Here is an 18,241-nt window from a genome sequence, read left to right as displayed (position 1 = left end):
TTGACATCATCAGGAAGCTGGAATCAGGAGTGGAGCTGGGACTGGATCCTAGGCTCAATCAGTTGGGGATGGGATACAAGTACCCCCGACAGTGCCAACCACTGCACCCCAAGACTGCTTTGAGCTCTTCCTTGCTCTTCATGTCCACCGTATATCTGACTTAGTTGGAAAGGAATCTTATGTCTCTGTGGTTTTTTTTTTTTTTTTCGTTTTCAGATTGAGATATATAAAACTGGCACCTTGAGCTTGCATTCCCATTCCCATTATCATTGTTCTGCCGATTTAGAGTTTGTGAGCAGCATCCTCAGCCTCTTTTCCAAATGTCACCGACCTGCTATCCTGCAATCCTCCCTTGTTGGATCCAAAGAAAAGAATTTCTAAACTGTATGAGGGATCCTTTGTTTTCTATAGCTCTTCTGTCAGTCACAACCACTTTAGCATTCATGGTATCCGTTCCCCAAACGACCTTATCCATAGGAGAAACCAGGACACCCAAGAGTTACAAAACATCTTTTCCCATAGTTGAACTTCAACTCCTCACCAGCCGGAATTGACAAAAATTCCCGGCACAGTGATTGCCCCTGGCCTCTGGCCACTTCGCAAATAAATGCTCCACCTGCCCAGGCATCCCACTGGGAGCTGCCCAGCAAGAGCAGCATGGCCACCAGGCACAGCCTCATCTTTGTGGTCTGCATTTTAGAAATCAGTGCCCTGGCAGGAGGACCCACTCCCAGGTGAGTCTGCCCCTTTTCTGTTTGTTTCGGCAACTTCATGGTGATGTTTGGGCTTTTGATATCTCCCTCTTCATAGCACAGTAGATGAAAGTATGAATCCACAGAGAGATTTCCTGAAGCTGGAGCACTGAGTCTTTGAAAAGAATTAAGAAAATGCATAGGATGAGTCTTTGTCAATAGTTGGCGAAAACCTGTAGCTGTTTCTGCAGTTTCTTTTGAAACAAAGCATTCAAACAGTAGGGCTGATCTAACCATCTAGTTCACAGAAACAAAGCTGGTGTACAGCAGTGTGTGAAAATGCTGTGCCTGTCAGTGTCTAATGTCAGAGAAGTTGAAAATTGGAGAAGTTAATCTTTCACTATGCCTCATTATCCAACCCTAAGCCTCACTATTTTTTCCTTCTGTAGGAGGCAAGTTTACTCACTTTGATTCTCTTCCTTGTGAGTCAGAAGAACACATTTTGTTAGACGCCTTATGGTCAAATCCCTTCCTTTCAAGAATAGCCATGACGCAGACCTGTCACGGCCATTCTCCCAACAAATATATTGATCTCCTTTTTCTCTGATCCTAATCACAATCATGAAGCCCGTACCGGCCCCATGCAGGACATGAATTCACTGGACAGTAAGTGCTCACTAAATCTCAGTGTTCCATCTAGAAGTCCTAGTGTGGAGGACCCCGTGACACATCTGTCAGGAGGAAAGGTCATCTACCTGCTCAGGTCAGTACAGCAGGATCTGATCCAGTGAAGGCATGAAAATGTTCCCCAACTACAGCCATGCTGCCAGGGGAATGTGTCCCTGTGCCTAAACATAGCTGTCATCTGTGTTTGATTCCCCTTTGGTCATCTGACTCTTCAGTTTTGAACCTGGAGGACCATTTCCAGCCCATCTTCCCTCGCCTGGCACCTGCAATAAAGACCACTGTTCGGTGGAATGATGCAGAGCAACACAGGCCCTAGGTCAAGTGCTCAGCCACATTTGCCTTGTTCCCATCATGTCTTCATCCCGTAGGAGCTAAGAAGCACTACACACTGAGAAATGTTTGCCAAGGTGGTTTCTGACAGCTACTTTAACCCTCTTGTACTTACCCTGACCTTTTCTTACATGAGAAAAATTATTCAAACAATCCACATTCCTGGATTGTGATCCCTGCTGATGAAAAATGAGAGAAGGCTTCCACTACTTTGAAGTCCATGACCTCCTGGCTGCTAACCACACGCAGTTGTTCCAGAGGGGACCAGGAGGTTCCCCAGCTGACCCCCAATGCCGTGCGGCTCTTCTGCTCAACTGGCTTGGCCTTGTGTACCAAGCGCTCCCAGTGTGTCAAGGTTGCCCCACTCTGAACACTCTATGCTCTGCCCTTGGGCAGATGGTTGAGGTCAAAACAGTAGACCCGAGACTTCAGTGAGGAAGTAAGACAAATGATTTGCTTGAGTAAGAGCTGAGGAGCTAGAATTTACAAATGATGTCTAAATAGACTAATGAGATCACAGTGGAGCCTTCTTTTGGAGATAGATTTCCCATGTCAGGTCAAGGCTTCATTCCTTTTCAACCAGACCTATTTGAGCAATTTCAGCCTCACTGAAACCTCAGTCTTCATCCACAAGATGTTAGTTGCATTCATCTCCCTGAGGCCAGCTTTTAGCATAGACCAGCTGATTTCAAACAACAGAAATATGTGGTCTCATCATTTTGGAAGCCAGAAGGCTAGAAAAAGTTGTAGGCAAGGCAGGCTCCCTCTGGGGGCTCAAAAGAGAATCCCTCCTCAACTCTGGAGATGGCTGGCAGCTTTGGCATTTCTGGGTTTGCAGGTGCATCGAGCCTGTGCCTGCCTCTTGTCACGTGGCTATCTTCACTTCGTTCCACTGTGTGTATTATTGTGAGAATGTCACTATTTTATGAGGGCAACAGTCATGTTGGATTAGGACCCATCCTAAAGTTTTTAGTTTTAACTCGATTACTTCTATAAAGAGTCCATTTCCAAGTAAGGATATGTTTTTACAGAATGTCTATTATTTATTTCAAAGTCAGAGACAAAGGGAGGGAGGGAAAGAGGAGAAGAGGAAGGGGTGGGGGAGAGAGAGCAAGTGAGCAAGCAAACTCCCATCTACTGGTTTACTTACCAAATGGCCACAGTGGTCAGGGCAGGGCCAGGCAGAAGCCACTTGTCTGGAACTCCATTGTTTTTCTGTTTTGTTTTGTTTTGTTAGGATTCATTTATTTTATTGCAAAGTCAGATATACAGAGAGGAGGAGAGACAGAGAGGAAGATCTGTTTGACCATTCACTCCCCAAGTGGCAACAACGACCAGAGCTGCGCTGATCCAATACCAAGAGCCTGGACCCTCTTCCATGTCTCCCACATAGGTGCAGGTCTCAAGGCTTTGGGCCATCCTCGACTGCTTTCCCAGGCCACAAGCAGAGAGCTGGATGGGAAGTGGAGCAGCCAGAACATAAACTGGCACCCATAGGACTTTAGCCACTCAGCTATTGTGCCAGACCCATTTTTTTAAGCGAAAATGAATGTGCTTGTAAGACTAGGTCATGAAGAGGACATCATCTCTTTATGTTTCTCAAGGGAAAATAGCAATGGTTAAAGCTGTACTGAGAACAGAATACAGCTCACAGCATAGCTTGTGGAGTCAGGTGGCCTGCGTGTGATTCCAGGAGCCACAGTTGAATAGCTAAATGCCCTGGGCAAATTCCTTAGCTTCTTGAAACCTGCGTCTTGCCTCGAAAATAGGAATCATCATGCGGTTTGCTGGGAGGGGTGGCTGAGATAACAACTGTCCAACCTTTATCTGGGTCACAGGCAGGCCTCATGTGCTTTTAGAAATGCAACTACCTTTTGCTCTTGGTAACTTGTAGATAGGAATGCTCACGCAAGCAGGGAACACCCTGTGGATTCCAGCTTTCCTTACACAGGAGTTTCCGTGCGATCCGTGTTATGACACGTGAGCTCTTTAGGACACTGTCCTCTGCTGCCTCAATCTGCCCTGTAGGTAAAGATGCACATTTGTTTCTTTTGCATCCTTGCAGTATTTCTTCTGTAGGTTGAAGCACAGGGTTATGTACAGTCTTTGTTGCTCCCGTCTCTTGTGTAACAGGTATTATACAGCCTAGCCTGGACTTAGTGCTTTTTTCCTCCTTATAATATACTCTGCAAACTTTTCTGCTTTGCTGTGAGGAAATGCCCTTATTTTTGTTTCACAGCACATTGATTTTCTTCTTTTAATGTTTGATTTTTAATTTTTAAAGATTTATTTTATTTGAAAGGAAGAGTTAGATAGAGGGCGAGATCATCCACGCCCTGATTCAGTCTTTAAATGGCTTCAACAGCCAGGGCTCGGTCAGGCTGAAGCCAAGACCCAGGAACGTCTTCTAGATCTCTCAGATGGATGCAGAAGCCAAAGTGCTTATGCCATCCTCTACCGCTTTTCCTAGACCATTAACAGCAAACTGGATCAGAAGTGGAGCAAGCAGCATGGACTGGAACCGGCAGCATATAGGATTCTAGCTTCACAGGCAACACAGTTCAACCTCCTTTTCCACAATGCTGCCCTGGTTTTATTTTAACTTAAAATTTCCCCCATAAGGGGAATTTCATTGATGGATCTAGTTTATTCCCTCTGCAAAGACCAAGTGAGGTGAACAGCAGCCTCAAGATTTCACCATCTTGTGCACCAGGCGGAGCCTTGAACTGTTTTGCTTGGCCCTTTCTCTTCTGATCTCCACCCAGTTAGAAATGCATGCATCTTTGAATAGCCAACATGCTTCTGCATCTGCAGTTGAGCTCCATCCACCTTAGCCTCACACAATATTCTTTGTAGCATTAACTTGTTTCTGGAAAATCCATAGTTTCTCTGCCATCCCATTATGCCTCCCATCAAAGCCACTTCCCCAGGCGGGCAGTCCACCCTGCTTGCACTGCGTCCCTCTGGGGGGTTCTGCTCGCCACACTTCTTAGAGAGACTCCCGCAGGTTTTAGGATCGTGTGTCATGTTTTCTACCATGCTATCAGCACTTAGCAAGAGCCCTGTGATTTTCCACGCTGTGGACAAATAGCTGTGGTAGCCCTTCTCTTATTGATGGACATTGGATTGTCTCAGTTTCTACTAGAAGCAAGGCTCTACTGCGTATCTGTAGGGACATATCATTTATTGTAAGTGGACATGTGTAGCTAAACTAATTCCCAGAAGTGACATCACCTTCAAGGGTTGCTGACACTGCGCTTTGGCCCCAGGATTTTGTGCTGTTTTGTACTTTGACCCAGTAGGGCAGGAACGTATTGTTTCCCTGGGGTCTTGCCAGCTGGAGCTGCAGGCCAACTTTTTATTTGTCAATCCCATGGATGTAAAAATAAGTTGCATCTTGGCAGGACTTTAATTTGTCTTATTGAGTCAGGTTGTGTACTTTTACCAATATTTACAAGCCATGTGTTCAGGGTTGGATTTCATATGTGTGTGTATGGTCAATTTCTCTTGCCCAATTTTCATTGAGTCTCTTGTTTTGGTTTTTGGATTTCCATGATTATTTTATAGTTTTGTTTCTGACATGAATTATAAATGTTTTCCCTAACTTTTCATTCATTTTTAATTTTTTTTCTGGCATGTTTTAGTGGGAGTATAATTTTCATATGTTCTCTTTTTCCAGTTTTCAAATAGCTTATCAAGAAGTATTAGACTGGAAGAGAGAAGGCCAATGAATGGGTGGGGATGGGAGCTCTGGAGAGAAATTGACTGGGTTTGAATTCCAACTCTGCCACTATGTCGCTGTGATAAGCCGAGGGAAACCAGTCATCACTCTGCCCCTCCATTTCCTCTCTTCAAAGTATAGTAGTAGCAGCAGTAGGTGGTTCATAGGACTAAGTAGAATAATGAATATAAAGATTTGGAGGAAAAGTTCTACAATTAAAATTTGTAAATGTCAACAACTATTGCTCAAATATATTTAGTGGCATTCGTCTCAATAATCCTGAAAAAATACTGAAGCAGCTGAGCCAAAAAAACTGAAGATACTGAAAATGCCAGTTCCCCCCCCCCACCAATTTTGTCTGTACAAGAATGTATCAAAAAGATACAAACAGAACATGAAATTAAAAGTTGGAAACACATGCGTAGTTTTTTCATACGTTTTCGTGGACTTCTTGAAGACTTCTCATATACGTGTGTTTTTCATTTCCATACTCAATACAGCATAGCACCTGTTTACTTATCAACTGCTATTCCTCAAAAATATCTATTCATTTTTCCATGCAATACAGAAAGTATTTATTGAGTTGGCCATGTAAGCCAGATATAGTGTAGGGGAGTACAGGATAATTTTGTGCTCATTCTGATCTCACAGAGTTTACAATCTTAGTGAGAAGTATGACAATTGAAATTCAGCCAAGTTCTCTGAGCGTAGACAGTGGTGTTGAGGAAGACAGGTTCCTATGAGAGCTAACCAGCCCACTTGTATACCAGCTCATCTGCTCTGGTACACACAGGCCTTTATGCCTTCAATTCTGCACTTTCTCTCCTGCCCCAGTGTTCCCTCGTATCAAATCATTTTGAACCACAGGTGTTTTCCCATCTGTGCCTACTACCACGTGTCCTGAAGTGTGAGTTACTGCTTAGGTTTTTCTTGTTCTAAAGCTAGAAACTCCTCTTTGTGACAAGCAGATGGGACCAGACATATATCCGTGGTCCTTCGCTGAAGGCATGTCTGGCTCAGAGTTAGACCTCCTGCTGTGGTGATGCTCCTCACTTTGACCTTGGAAGTGACTTTCAAGCTGACTTGGAACCCCTTGAGGACATGTTTCTCTTGACAAACACATTTCATCTAAGAATCCAGAAAGTGCTTTAGGACCACTTCTCCCTTCAGCCTCATGGCTCAGCACGATGATGAGTGGGTGGTGAGCCTTGCACACATCCGCGAGCCAGGAAAGAACAAGGGCTGAGTGTGTCAGAGGGGCTGAGGAGGGAGAGTGCTGCTCAAGATTAATGATCGCTCTTGATACTGATGTTACATACTCATTTTCATAGCATGCTCTTTTTGTATAACCTGTCATTCCCTCCTAATAAGTCTCATGCATTCTGCCCTTATTGTGTCTGAGGAGTCCCAGGCACCTGGAATAGCGAAGGCAAAACATCCTGGAATGATCACAATTTTCAGTTTAAATTTGTCTCATTTGATATCATTGAGGCATACACTTAACATAAACCCAGGAAAAAACCAGGTTTTCTAGCGGGTTGGCTTTGCGTGAGGCTACTGTTTATAAACATCAGTTGCATCCCTGCTATTTTCCAATGTGTAAAACTTAGTAGATTATTCAGAAATGATGGTGTAAGTTATGTCCCCTGAGTTTATTTCAAATATGCTTGCGTGTGTTAAGGTGGGAAAGAGAAGGGACAGTGCAAAATGGCATGGAATCAGAAGCAGAGACATGAACTCCAAAAATGCTCATCTTTGACTGGGGTGAGTAGTGTAATTCACCCCTGTGAAACTGAACTAATGATATCTACCACATTTTGATGATGAGAAAAAGAGCTTTGGAAATTCTTTGGAAAGGTGATAGACAAAACATACTAGATATTGCTTAATCAAAAAGCATTTTTTGACTGTTACATGCTAAATGTTCCCACAAAATTCACATGTTGGGGTCCTTCAGTGCCTGTTAAAATGAGTGTATTTATTTTAAATGACTGTATGTATTTTAAAGATATGCAAATTAAAATAAAATCATTCAATGTACCTAAACAAGGGTTTTATCCTGGAGGGTCTTTTTTCAGGTTTATTTTTACTTATTTAAAAGGCATAGGTATAGACACATAGAGGGAAGACAAAGATATCTTCCATCTGCTAGTTCATTCCCCAGTGGCAACAAGGGCTAGGGTTGGGACAGGCTTAAGCCAGGAGCCTGGAACAACTTCTGCATCTGCCATGTGTTTTGATGAGTTGATAATATTGTAGGAAATATAAGCTGAGCTATCCTAATTTACCTGGCAGGATTTCTTGCAAGTTTTCCTTATTACTGTTATTGTTCACTTGAAAGCTATGCTACAATGTAGTACAAAATCTAAATGAAAAGACTAATTGAAACTGCGAAAACAGCATGTGGTCAAGAGTCAGATGAGAGGGATAGGAAAAGAACAAGTGGCTTGACTTGGAAAAGAGAAAAGTTAAAGTAGTTTGTGAAGGCTTCGTGAAAGCAGGCGCCCACCATGGTCATTGTAGATTGCTGTGTTCTATTACAATGGCTGTGACCTGGAGCCAAGGGTTACTACGAATTGGAGAGTGTCACTGCCTTAAAATTAACCAGAAGTCAATGGTTATTCTAAATCCATGTGTTCTGCTACCTTAGCTATGGTCAGGCACCAGCACAAAGGAGTGACTCTCTGATGCCCAGAGACTGCAGAATGAGCCCCTGGAGTTCATGGTCACAATGTGATCCTTGTCTCAAGCAGATGGTAAGTGTGCTCTACTCCGTCTAACATCCCCTACAGAAGCTCTCACTGGCATCTCCAGAGGAATCTGTGAGACCATGGGATTCCCACAACGCAGTTTCAAACCCAGATACAAGAAGGAAACCTCTAAATGGAGGTGGCTAGCCTTGCCAGGAAATATTGATGGAACTCAAAATTTAATAAAACTTGTAGACTCCTTTTTAAGTCAATAATTTTGTATGGCCCACAAATGAGTTGAAAGCATACACATGGCCCATGACAGAAAAAAAAATTCCCCACCCCTGGGAGTAAACCTAGAAAGTGAAGTGCAAGTTAAGTAACACCAGTGACTAATTCAATCGCTTGTGTCTGTTGCCTCACTTGGATTTGGAGTGCTGTACTGGTATGGATACACCTTTGGACCATAATGCTTCTCTCTCTCTCTCTTTCCATCTCTCTCTCTCTCTCTCTCTCTCTCTCTTTGGGGGTAGGGGACATTAGAAATTCTAACCTCTCTAGCTCGTTTTGTACAGTTTCGTTCAAGAAGCATTGAGGTTTTTGGACAATATAAAGGGAAAAGCTGCACGGACTCTCTGGGAGACAGGCAATCGTGCGTGCCCACGGAGGTATGTGAGGACGCCGAAGTGGACTGTGGAAATGAGTTTCAGTGTGGCACAGGTAATCTTTACTTTGTGCTCGTTGCATTCACCTTTTGGGGGGCGGGGGGTGAGGGGGCATGCTTCCACATGCTCGTATTTGCAAGTACGAGAGGGCTCACCTCCCTTTTGGAATTTTCTATCAAGAACTCCAAGGGGATTGTCTGGTACCTCACCTGTGGCATTTATGTGCAGTTGGTGATTTCTGCAGGAGGGAACGTTTGTCATTAGACATAGAGTTGTTCGTTTTTTTTTTTCATTTTTTTTTCTGATTTTGACTTGTTGCAGGCAGGTGCATACCGAGGCGACTCCTGTGTAACGGTGACAATGACTGTGAAGACTTTTCAGATGAGGAGGACTGTGAGAAGGATCCCCGCCCCCCCTGCCGTGATCGCGAGGTCGAAGAGTCAGAGCTGGCACGGACAGCAGGCTATGGGTTTGTATTTCACCTGGACTCGTCCAGATAAGTTGGGAGGGAAATGATCTCCTTCTGCCTGACCTTGTATTAAGCCTGAGCCTGAATGAAGCGTGGACTCAATATCTCAGGACCGTTTGGATGACTGCCTGTCTCCCAGAGGGATCTGCAGAAGGGCTGCAGTATCAGGATAGTAGCGGATTCCCTTTCAGTTCATGAGGAAGTGACACATCTCATTTCTGAGCCTCTGAAAAATGCAGCCTGCTGACACAACACAGTGGCATTTGGAAATGAGTCACCGATCATAGGTCTGGCAGTTCAATTCCACTGGAACGTCTAGGTCTACATTTGAGGACATGATCTCAGCGTCCTGGCATTGGTCCAGGAAGAATGGAATCCGAGACAGCAACCTGGGTTTGAGGTTCTGATATGTCTCTCATTTTCCATGTCAAACACAGGGACCCTTACAGGTGGCTCTAAGTCTCAAAGAGAAGGGAAATCTTGTAGTATAGAACTCAGAGTAGGGTTGTTTTTTTTGTTGTTGTTGTTGTTTGATTTAATATAAAGGGAACAGACTCCATGTATTTCGAAGATATGGTTCTAAGAAGATAACTCTACTTCTAATATGCAGAGACCTGGGCTCCAGATATTGGGAAAATTACATAAACCTAAAATTCTGATCTTTTCTGTTCCATAAAAGCAACCCAGGGTTACTGTCACAAACTCTCCATCAACTGCTCTTAGCCATTCTTTGCCGGGATCTTACCAGACAAAGCATTTCATGTTTTCTTTTCTTACTTCATAAAGTCTTGTCTAAGCAGCATCCCAATATTACCCACAGTGCCTTTGGCTCTTAGCTTAAAGATGGGAATCTTGAATCAATTGTCTGATCTTGGACCCCAAACTCAGCCAGGCCCTCTTAGGAAGTGGCAAACAGTGGATATGTGTTTGTCCAAAACCTGACAACCAGATCACTGTATTTATGAATGGATCAACACCGGTTTTGCTGCTTTCCTCTGGGAGACATTGTATATCCATGGTGAAAGCCCGTTACTGCTCTGTTTTGCTTTGTTTGAGATCCAAGAACGTTTTCTTCTTAAACAAAAGAGTTGGAAGCAGGGAATTACATATGTTATTTGTTCTCACATCAGGCCAAGTTAAAGCGTGTCTTAATAGCAAAGGAACACAGAAATTTTAGCCCTCGTAGTTGAAAAACAGTTACTCAATTCTATTGGTTTCCTTTGTTCAGGGCAAAGAAAAATCTGCCAGACAGCATTTGTCAGGGAGTTTCATGAAGAGCCTTTGCAGCAAGATGACTAGATAACTTTAAGTGGTTCCTTTTTCACCATAGTATAGGTTGGAGTTGGGAAACATCACAGGCTGACCCTTACAGGCTCATGAAGAGGCTGGGGCCAGAGTGGGAAACGAGGTGCCCTGATGCAGTCAGTCCATCAACATTGTTTATTAAATTCTCCATGACATGAGTGTTAAACTACAGAAAATGTGGCCTTCATAAAATCTATTGTTCTATGACAGCTTTCATTCATAGAATACTTTGAACATTGCAAAAACTTTTTTTGTACATTCCATCATAGATCTTTATAATAATCCTCTGAGATTATTAGGGAAAGGTATTATATTAATTTTGCAGAGGAAACCTGACTGAAATAATTAAGGTCATGTGGCAAAGCATTTTTTAGCCAATCTCAAACCCAAGTTTTTCTGACTCGTATACAACTATTTTTTCCATCATGCCACCTGACCCTGGCCTTCTCCCACACCCTCAGCATCACCTACACCTCTCCCACATCATACAACATCTGGAAGCCAGCCTCTTAACAGCAAAGCAAAATTTATCTTAAAAGTGGAACTCCTTAAGCAGATATTTTATAGTCAAATATTTGAATTGAGACTGTAGAAGAGTGGTATGTAATCAAAATTTCAAAACAGCACACAAGATTGGTTTATGATAGTCTTCAGTGTCATTTAAATGAAATATTTATTTCCTGTAAATCTGCACTATTGCATGGAGTTTGGACTATGTGTGAAATCAAGGCAGTAAGTGCTAACAAGCCAAGCAGAGCCAATGCTCATAACCTGCCTTTACACAAGTGGTCTGGGAAACCTCAAATCCTCTCAACCAACACACAGATTGTTTTAAGTAAGAAAGTCACAAGGTCTTGTGGTCCCTAATTTGCACGCATTTGCATTCGAAGAACTCTCATTTAAACCCTCATACCCAGAGAAATCAGACTCTTTCGGTGCAGCATCTTGCTTTGTAAGAATTTGAGAGTCTCCAGAAATGTATAAGGAAGCCTTCCAACTCCTCTTGCGTTCATTGAAAATAAATAAATCCAAACCAGCTGTAAATGATTTGCAATATACAAGGCTTATGCTTTCTTTGTGATCTCAGCATAGCATCACTTCTGTGACAGGAACTTTCTCCTTGGTTCACCTGGTAAGCATGGAACTGCCTTTGGTTCTAAGATGCAGGTGTGAAAACAAACAACCTAACTGTTGCCAAAGAATACTTTGTTTTGTTTTGTTTTTATAATATCCTAGGTGATTACTTTCCATCCATGAAAAATTTTCATGTTTCTTGGCAGAAAAAAGAATTGGCTCATTCTAGACTAGACTAGCTGTCTCTGTAGCAGTGGAACCAAATCAAAAACTTTTGAAAACTTTCTTTCTTAGCTGTGCCATTTAGACCTTGTATCAGCTTTGCTGGCGCTTTCCAGACGAATCCAGCAAACAGACTAATTTGCTGCTCTGAGAAACACTAACCTTGAAACTTTAGAGTAGACACGCTAGACATGGGGTGCACAAAAACTTTCCAAAGGAGAGACAGCTATGTTTAAAATTTTCCATTCTTAGTAATTATTATCTAATTCATAAATCCGCCACTTCCATTTGTACAGTTTTTTTTTCATACAATCCATGACATATGTCTCAGCTAACTCCAAGTTATTAAACCCTCTCCTTTCTTCTCTGCAATATTTACTTGTTCATTTATTTGGAAGGCAGAATGAGAGAGGGAGATTTTACTTCTGCCAGCTCACAGCTCAAACGCTCTCAGTGGTTAGGGCTAGGCAAGGACAAAACCAGGTGTCATACACTCTGCCGTGGTCTCCCAGCATGGCTTCCAGGAGCCCTAGCACGTGAGCCATCGTCAGCTCCCTTCCTCGGTGCATCAGTGAAATAGTGCATGGGAAACAGAACAACAGGCACTGGAGGTGATACTGTAAAATCTGGGATGCCAGTTTCACCACTAAAAGCTTAAAACTCTGCACCACTACACCCTCCCCAAGCCCTGTCCTTGACTTTATGTTTTACAATCATTTACCTCCCACTTTGCAAAAGCCGAGTATATCCCTCAGTTCTCCCACATTTTGAGTATGAAAACCAGGAAATAACTCCAGATCTTCATGCTCTAATGCTGTGGAAAATATGCAATTTCTTTTTATCAACAACATTGAACGATGTCAGATAATGGGCTATAAAAATAATTTTTGATGAAGACTAGTATGTAATCTTCAGTATGTAACTCAGAAGATAGGGGAATTGAATGCTATTGCGGAAACAAAATTCCATCTATTCTTACATGTAATTGCTATCTCCTAGCAGTTACATCTGTAAAGATGGAAAATAGGATGAAATTAATGCTGGCATTTGTCTCTTCATGGCTCTAAGTAATAGTTACCCAGGGAAAAGGAGCTAATCTATTCCTTTAAAAAGCTATTTCATTCATTTCATTGAGACAGATTTCTTATATAATTTTACTTAGGTTTAGCAATAATTTAAATTTGTTAATAAACATTCCTATTAGTAATGAAAATTTTTTTTACACTCAGACACTGGTAGAAAGATATTTAGCATTTTAAAATCTCAACATTTTTTGATATATTGAAGTGTGATAATAGGACAGTAAAACTTCACAAGCATTAACTACACATATTATTAAATTTCTATGAGAAGAGAAATGGAAATATAGATTCAAAAATATGAAAATATGAAGTACATAGCAATTTCTACATATTTTATGCAACTTTATGAAATTAAAACTTCTAAATGTAAAACTTAGAATTTAGAATACAAAATGTTTTATATTAGATATATTATTTAATATGTTTACATCATATGTTATGTATTATAATAATAATTAAATATAAATTTTTTCTATTTATAATTTATTTTAAAAATTCTGAATTTAAAATTTAGCAGTGATAGTATTGGGGAAAATCAGTTGCTGGTAAATTATATCCTTCACAATTATTTAATCTTATAATAAAAATATTACATGTCATACTTAAGAGGTACAATAAGGTACAACTTGTCCAAATTTCTACATGAGAGATGTAAGTAAAGTCTGAACCCCACTGCTCCCAAACACACCATTCACATTTCTATCTGTTGCCCGCACCTTTCCTCCTCTTTTAGCACCCTTCACAAGCCCAGATCAAATCTCACTTGTCCTGAACCTCATTTTATGGCTATTCCATGGAACTGACTTCCTCTTAGAAGATTTGGATTCTATAGCACTACCTTGGCATAAATTTATTCTCCCTTTGGCCATTTTGTCAGAATCTGTAATTATATGACCTACTCCCTAACTTAGGGGTAAATCTTGTGAAAGTAAATGCTCTATTACCTAGCTTAATCTTATTCCCCCATTGTTACTATTCCATACTAAATATAGTAGTCACCTAACAGTTCATCATTCCAAACCAGATTTATTTCATTATTCACTGAAGATAAAGATATGTCTATATACAGATATGAATAGACATATGGATCCACACACACATACAAGATTTAAAGTAAACAGCTATTTAATGGTGTTTCTTGTTTTAGTTTTTGTTTGTTTGGTTTTGTCTGACTCAGCTGAATAGATATTGGCCTTACTTGAGAACTTCAGGGCTATAGCTCCTCCTGGGAGTTATTTTTAATGGAAAAGGTAGCAGGAGACAGTTTCTTTTATCTCTACATCAACCCTGAGAAAATAATCCATATGCCAATTCCTTGTTTTCCATTAAGGTTGACTCATATTAATTGTATTTGTAGATGGAAAGTTTATTGAGACTGTGTTCTTCATATAAAGATGCTGCAGTTAACTGTCCCATTAGCAATAGGATGTACATCCGATTCTTTGGCTTACATTAGCGATCAGGTTGCAGTAAGTCAACCACCCTCAAGACAAATGGCTCTTGCAACCGGCATCCAGATTTGCAGTCCAGTTCATTGGGGTTAGAAAAGTGATCTAGAACAACAGCTGAGTTTATGCTTTTATGTCAGAGAAGTCACAGATTTGAGGATCTCCATTCTTGCCTGCCTTGCTAGAGAACCCAGAATTCAGCTATCTTAGACAGTTAACAATTGTGTACCTTCAATAATACGCTATCCCACAAAGGCTTAATTATGCCTTGTTCAAACATTGTGTTCAAGCCCATGAATCAGGCTTATGCTTTTTAAAGGTAAGCAAGATTCTCACTTATGAATGAAGACTTGCCACATAAAAACATTTTGCTAGTAGGGGAGTCAACAGCATTTTTGAAAATCTCTTCCTAGGACGCTGAAATTTTTGTGTTCCTCTTGAAAAGTGTAGGAGGAATAATATAAGCCTGAGGGGAATGGAACTGTCGACAAGTAGAGACAACTGGAGGAAAAAAGCTTGACTTTAAAGAGAACAGGAAAGAGGGAAAAGAGCCCCAATGTTGATTCATATATGAAAAATTACACGCACGTGTAATACTACCCCCGTGGGATGCTCTGTTCTCAAATAATTTAAATAGTTGATGTTACAGCATGGACTCTTGGATTACTAAAAGCGGTAAGAATTACAGAAGTGGTGTTAAGACTCCAGGAGCCAGATGGTCCCATGTGCCCTATTTATTTTTTTTCATTGCACACTAAGCAGTGCCCTGGTTACCTGAAAGAGTTTATAAGGCCCTTCTAGCGGATGCTGTCTGCCAGAGACGCTGAACCAGGCTGAACAGGCTCCTGTTTCTGTTCCTGATTAGGTTACCCTCCTGCTGGGTGATGGTGACAGGAACCCAAGCTGTTTCTGCGGCTTCTTGGGGCTGCCTAGCCTGAGCCGGATGTGCTACTGCAGCATACCTGATGCTATTCTGTTCATTCTCAGGATCAACATCTTAGGGATGGACCCCCTAACCACGCCTTTCGACAATGAGTTCTACAATGGATTGTGTTTCCGGGTTCGGGATGGAAATACATTGACGTACTATCGAAGACCCTGGAATGTGCAGTCATTGGCCTATGAAGTAAGTCTCTTCATGGCTCAGCTTTTGGATAAAAAGTTTCTTCAACTTTTTAAGTATAAATACCATGGGGAAAAAAAAACCAGACCCAAGACATTTGAGTACTTCATTGAGACAGGGTTAGCTTTATGTTTCTGCACAGAACAGACCCCCCATCTGCCCCCACTGCATCTGTCCCTGGCATTGCTTGAAGAGAAAAGGATGGCATCCCTTCCAAAAGCTTGCTGACAAGGAAGCTGAGCTGCTGCTGTTAACAGCCCTGCCATTTTTCTGTTGCCAATAACACAATCCCACAGACAGCGTGCGTTAGAAATAAAGCTTTATTTTGGCTCATGGTTCTAGAGATGCAAGATTGAGGTTCTATTTGGTGAAGGTGACCTTACCAGCAAATGCTCCAAGGCAACCCAGAGCTAAAGCCAGGAGGTAAGGGAAGAAGGGAGAAGAGGGAGAGAATGAGGAAGGGAGAGAGAAGAGAATGTGTTCAAGTGTGAGGGCTGTGATAGCCCTTCCTCTTCTTATAAAACCTCCACCCTCATGCCTTTATCTAACCCTAGTACTGGGAACCACCTTAAACAAACAGCTGGATTAAACTTCTACTCTCTTAATACTTTACACTGAGAAATAAATGTCAACACATGATACCTTAGAGGACGTACGTAAACCTTACCTGCACCAGAGCACATTAGCTATCTGACAATTAGCTGCATCGGCAAAGGATGTTGTCGTTGAAAGTTTTCATTTTTAAGTAGTTCACTTTTAAATTGATTTTTCTTCATGTAAAATGTACATGACTTAAAAGTTCAAACAGCAAAGAGATCATGCAAGAAAAGGAAGCCTACTCATTTTCTCAAACTTCCATTTCATGTTTCTCCTTTTAAAAGTAAACATTGAGAGGCATTAAGCTTATTTATCTAGTAATTTTTTTTATGCATAGAAAGGTTTTCTTTCTCTCACAGGTGTAAAGTTTGGGAATACAATTTTTTTTTCATCAGAGAGTTGAATTCAAGCTGGCCATTTCATTTAAGTTTGTTAACGTATGTAAAATATCTTAAACAATGTTTGGCCCATAAATTTTTAATGAAGGTTTACTTTTTTCTTTTTGCCTTTCTTTACACAAATGGGAATATGTATGCATCTGTTCTGAAAATTAGTTTTTAATGTTATCATTTGAGAGCTTGCTATCATTTTTCTTCAAATTATTGTTTAATTGTTTTAATTTTTTTATCTTGTTTGAAGGGGAGAGAGAGAGATCATCCATCTATTGGCCCATGCCCCAAATATCTGAAACATTTAGGGCTCAGCTAGGTCAAAGTCAGGAGCCCAAAACTCAGTCTAGATCTCCCACTTGGAATGCCAGGGAGCCAAGTAGTGTGACCATTCTCTGTTGTCTCCTAGGATATATTTTAACAGGAGCTGAAAAAGGAGTGGAGCCAACACTCAAAACCAAGTGCTCAGATACGGGATGTGGGAATCTCAGTAGCATCTTAGCCACTATGCCAAACTCCCATCTCCACATTATCTGTTTACTTTATTATGACTAGCACAGAGAAAGATGGGTGGATATCTCTCATTCACTGTTTCACCTCCCAAATGCTTACAATCATTGCAAGGAAGCCAGACCCAAATCAGGATCCAGGAACTCAGTAAGAGTTTCTGGTGGATGTAGCAGGGACCCAGCTATTTAACCTATACCTGCTGCCGCCAAGGTGCTCATTAGCCTGGAACTGTATCGGAAGCAGTACAAGACATTAATGTAAGATGTGGACATGTCAAGTGGCACCTTGTCTGTTACAACATGCTTGCCCCTAAAGCTTATTATATTCCTAAACCTATCTGCTGTATTAATCTCACTGAATCCTGTGGCAAACTCTAGGCTGGGTATCCAGATTATAAATCAGACAAACCGCAGAGAGGTTACCATACAATGTCCTTCAGTCGCAGAACCCGTATTTGAACTTTACCCATCTGATTCCAGCATTTTCATCAATTCTTTTACTCTACAGCTTTTCAAATAATTGCCTGTTTTTTCATTGTTCCTATTCTTTTAAAATTATTATTATTTTGCTTTATATCTTGTTTTTAGTAATACTTGGTTATTCTCTTTTAGACCAAAATTGAAAGAAATTTCAGAACTGAAGATTATGAAGAACAGGTTCAAGCATTCCAGCATGTCATTGAAGAAGAGACATCAAATATTAATACAAAATTCGCTCTAAAATTTGCACCAACTGAAGCAAAGGCAATGAAGCCTGAAAAAGCTTCCCAGGAAACAAACTCCTCAAGTCATAAAGGTTCCTGGGCTGACTTGCAATTTTCATATTCTAAAAATAAAATCTACCAACTATTTTTGTCATATTCTTCACAGACGGTAAGACCAGACATTCACTGTGGAGAGTATAATGAGATTGGTTTTCAGCTACCCAAGTGCCCTCTTTGGAGCTTAAGTGTTTTGAGAAGACCGACCTCATAAGAGGAGTGGAAGGAAGTAACACAATCAAATCCTCAAATATTTAGCTAAATTATCAGGAAGAAGAATGCTGACAATAAAACAATCTGATGGGATCTTGGGTAACAGTAACTTTGATGTGGGGTGATATTAAGCAGAGGATGTGGATTAGGGATTCAGAGAATACTTTTTGACTGAAACTGCAGGAAATTCCAATTTGTACAGTCACCACCGTCCCAGCGAAATAGACAAAGGGATCCTGGTAGCTCATTTCAGGGCACTAGAAG

The 18,241-nt window shown here is 41.2% G+C and overlaps 1 protein-coding gene across 1 annotated transcript in view; it reads left to right on the top strand.

Annotated features, from left to right (window-relative positions):
* Positions 1 to 637: 637 nt before the first annotated feature.
* The window catches only part of C9 (complement C9), a 35,015-nt gene continuing 17,411 nt past the window's right edge, over positions 638 to 18,241 (top strand). Inside the window, exons 1-6 of the mRNA XM_040977486.1 lie at positions 638 to 734; positions 8,081 to 8,186; positions 8,696 to 8,840; positions 9,107 to 9,254; positions 15,373 to 15,511; positions 17,616 to 17,876. Of these exons, the coding sequence (XP_040833420.1) occupies positions 658 to 734; positions 8,081 to 8,186; positions 8,696 to 8,840; positions 9,107 to 9,254; positions 15,373 to 15,511; positions 17,616 to 17,876 (876 nt within the window). The 5' untranslated portion in view covers positions 638 to 657. The remainder of the gene's footprint in view (positions 735 to 8,080; positions 8,187 to 8,695; positions 8,841 to 9,106; positions 9,255 to 15,372; positions 15,512 to 17,615; positions 17,877 to 18,241) is intronic.

Source organism: Ochotona curzoniae, unplaced genomic scaffold (assembly GCF_017591425.1).
Source record: "Ochotona curzoniae isolate NIBS_2020 unplaced genomic scaffold, NIBS_Ocur_1.0 contig_2754, whole genome shotgun sequence".
Classification (NCBI taxonomy): Eukaryota; Metazoa; Chordata; class Mammalia; order Lagomorpha; family Ochotonidae; genus Ochotona; species Ochotona curzoniae.
The sequence above is the reverse complement of the archived record's forward strand: the minus strand, read 5'-3'. Positions and strand labels throughout refer to the sequence as shown.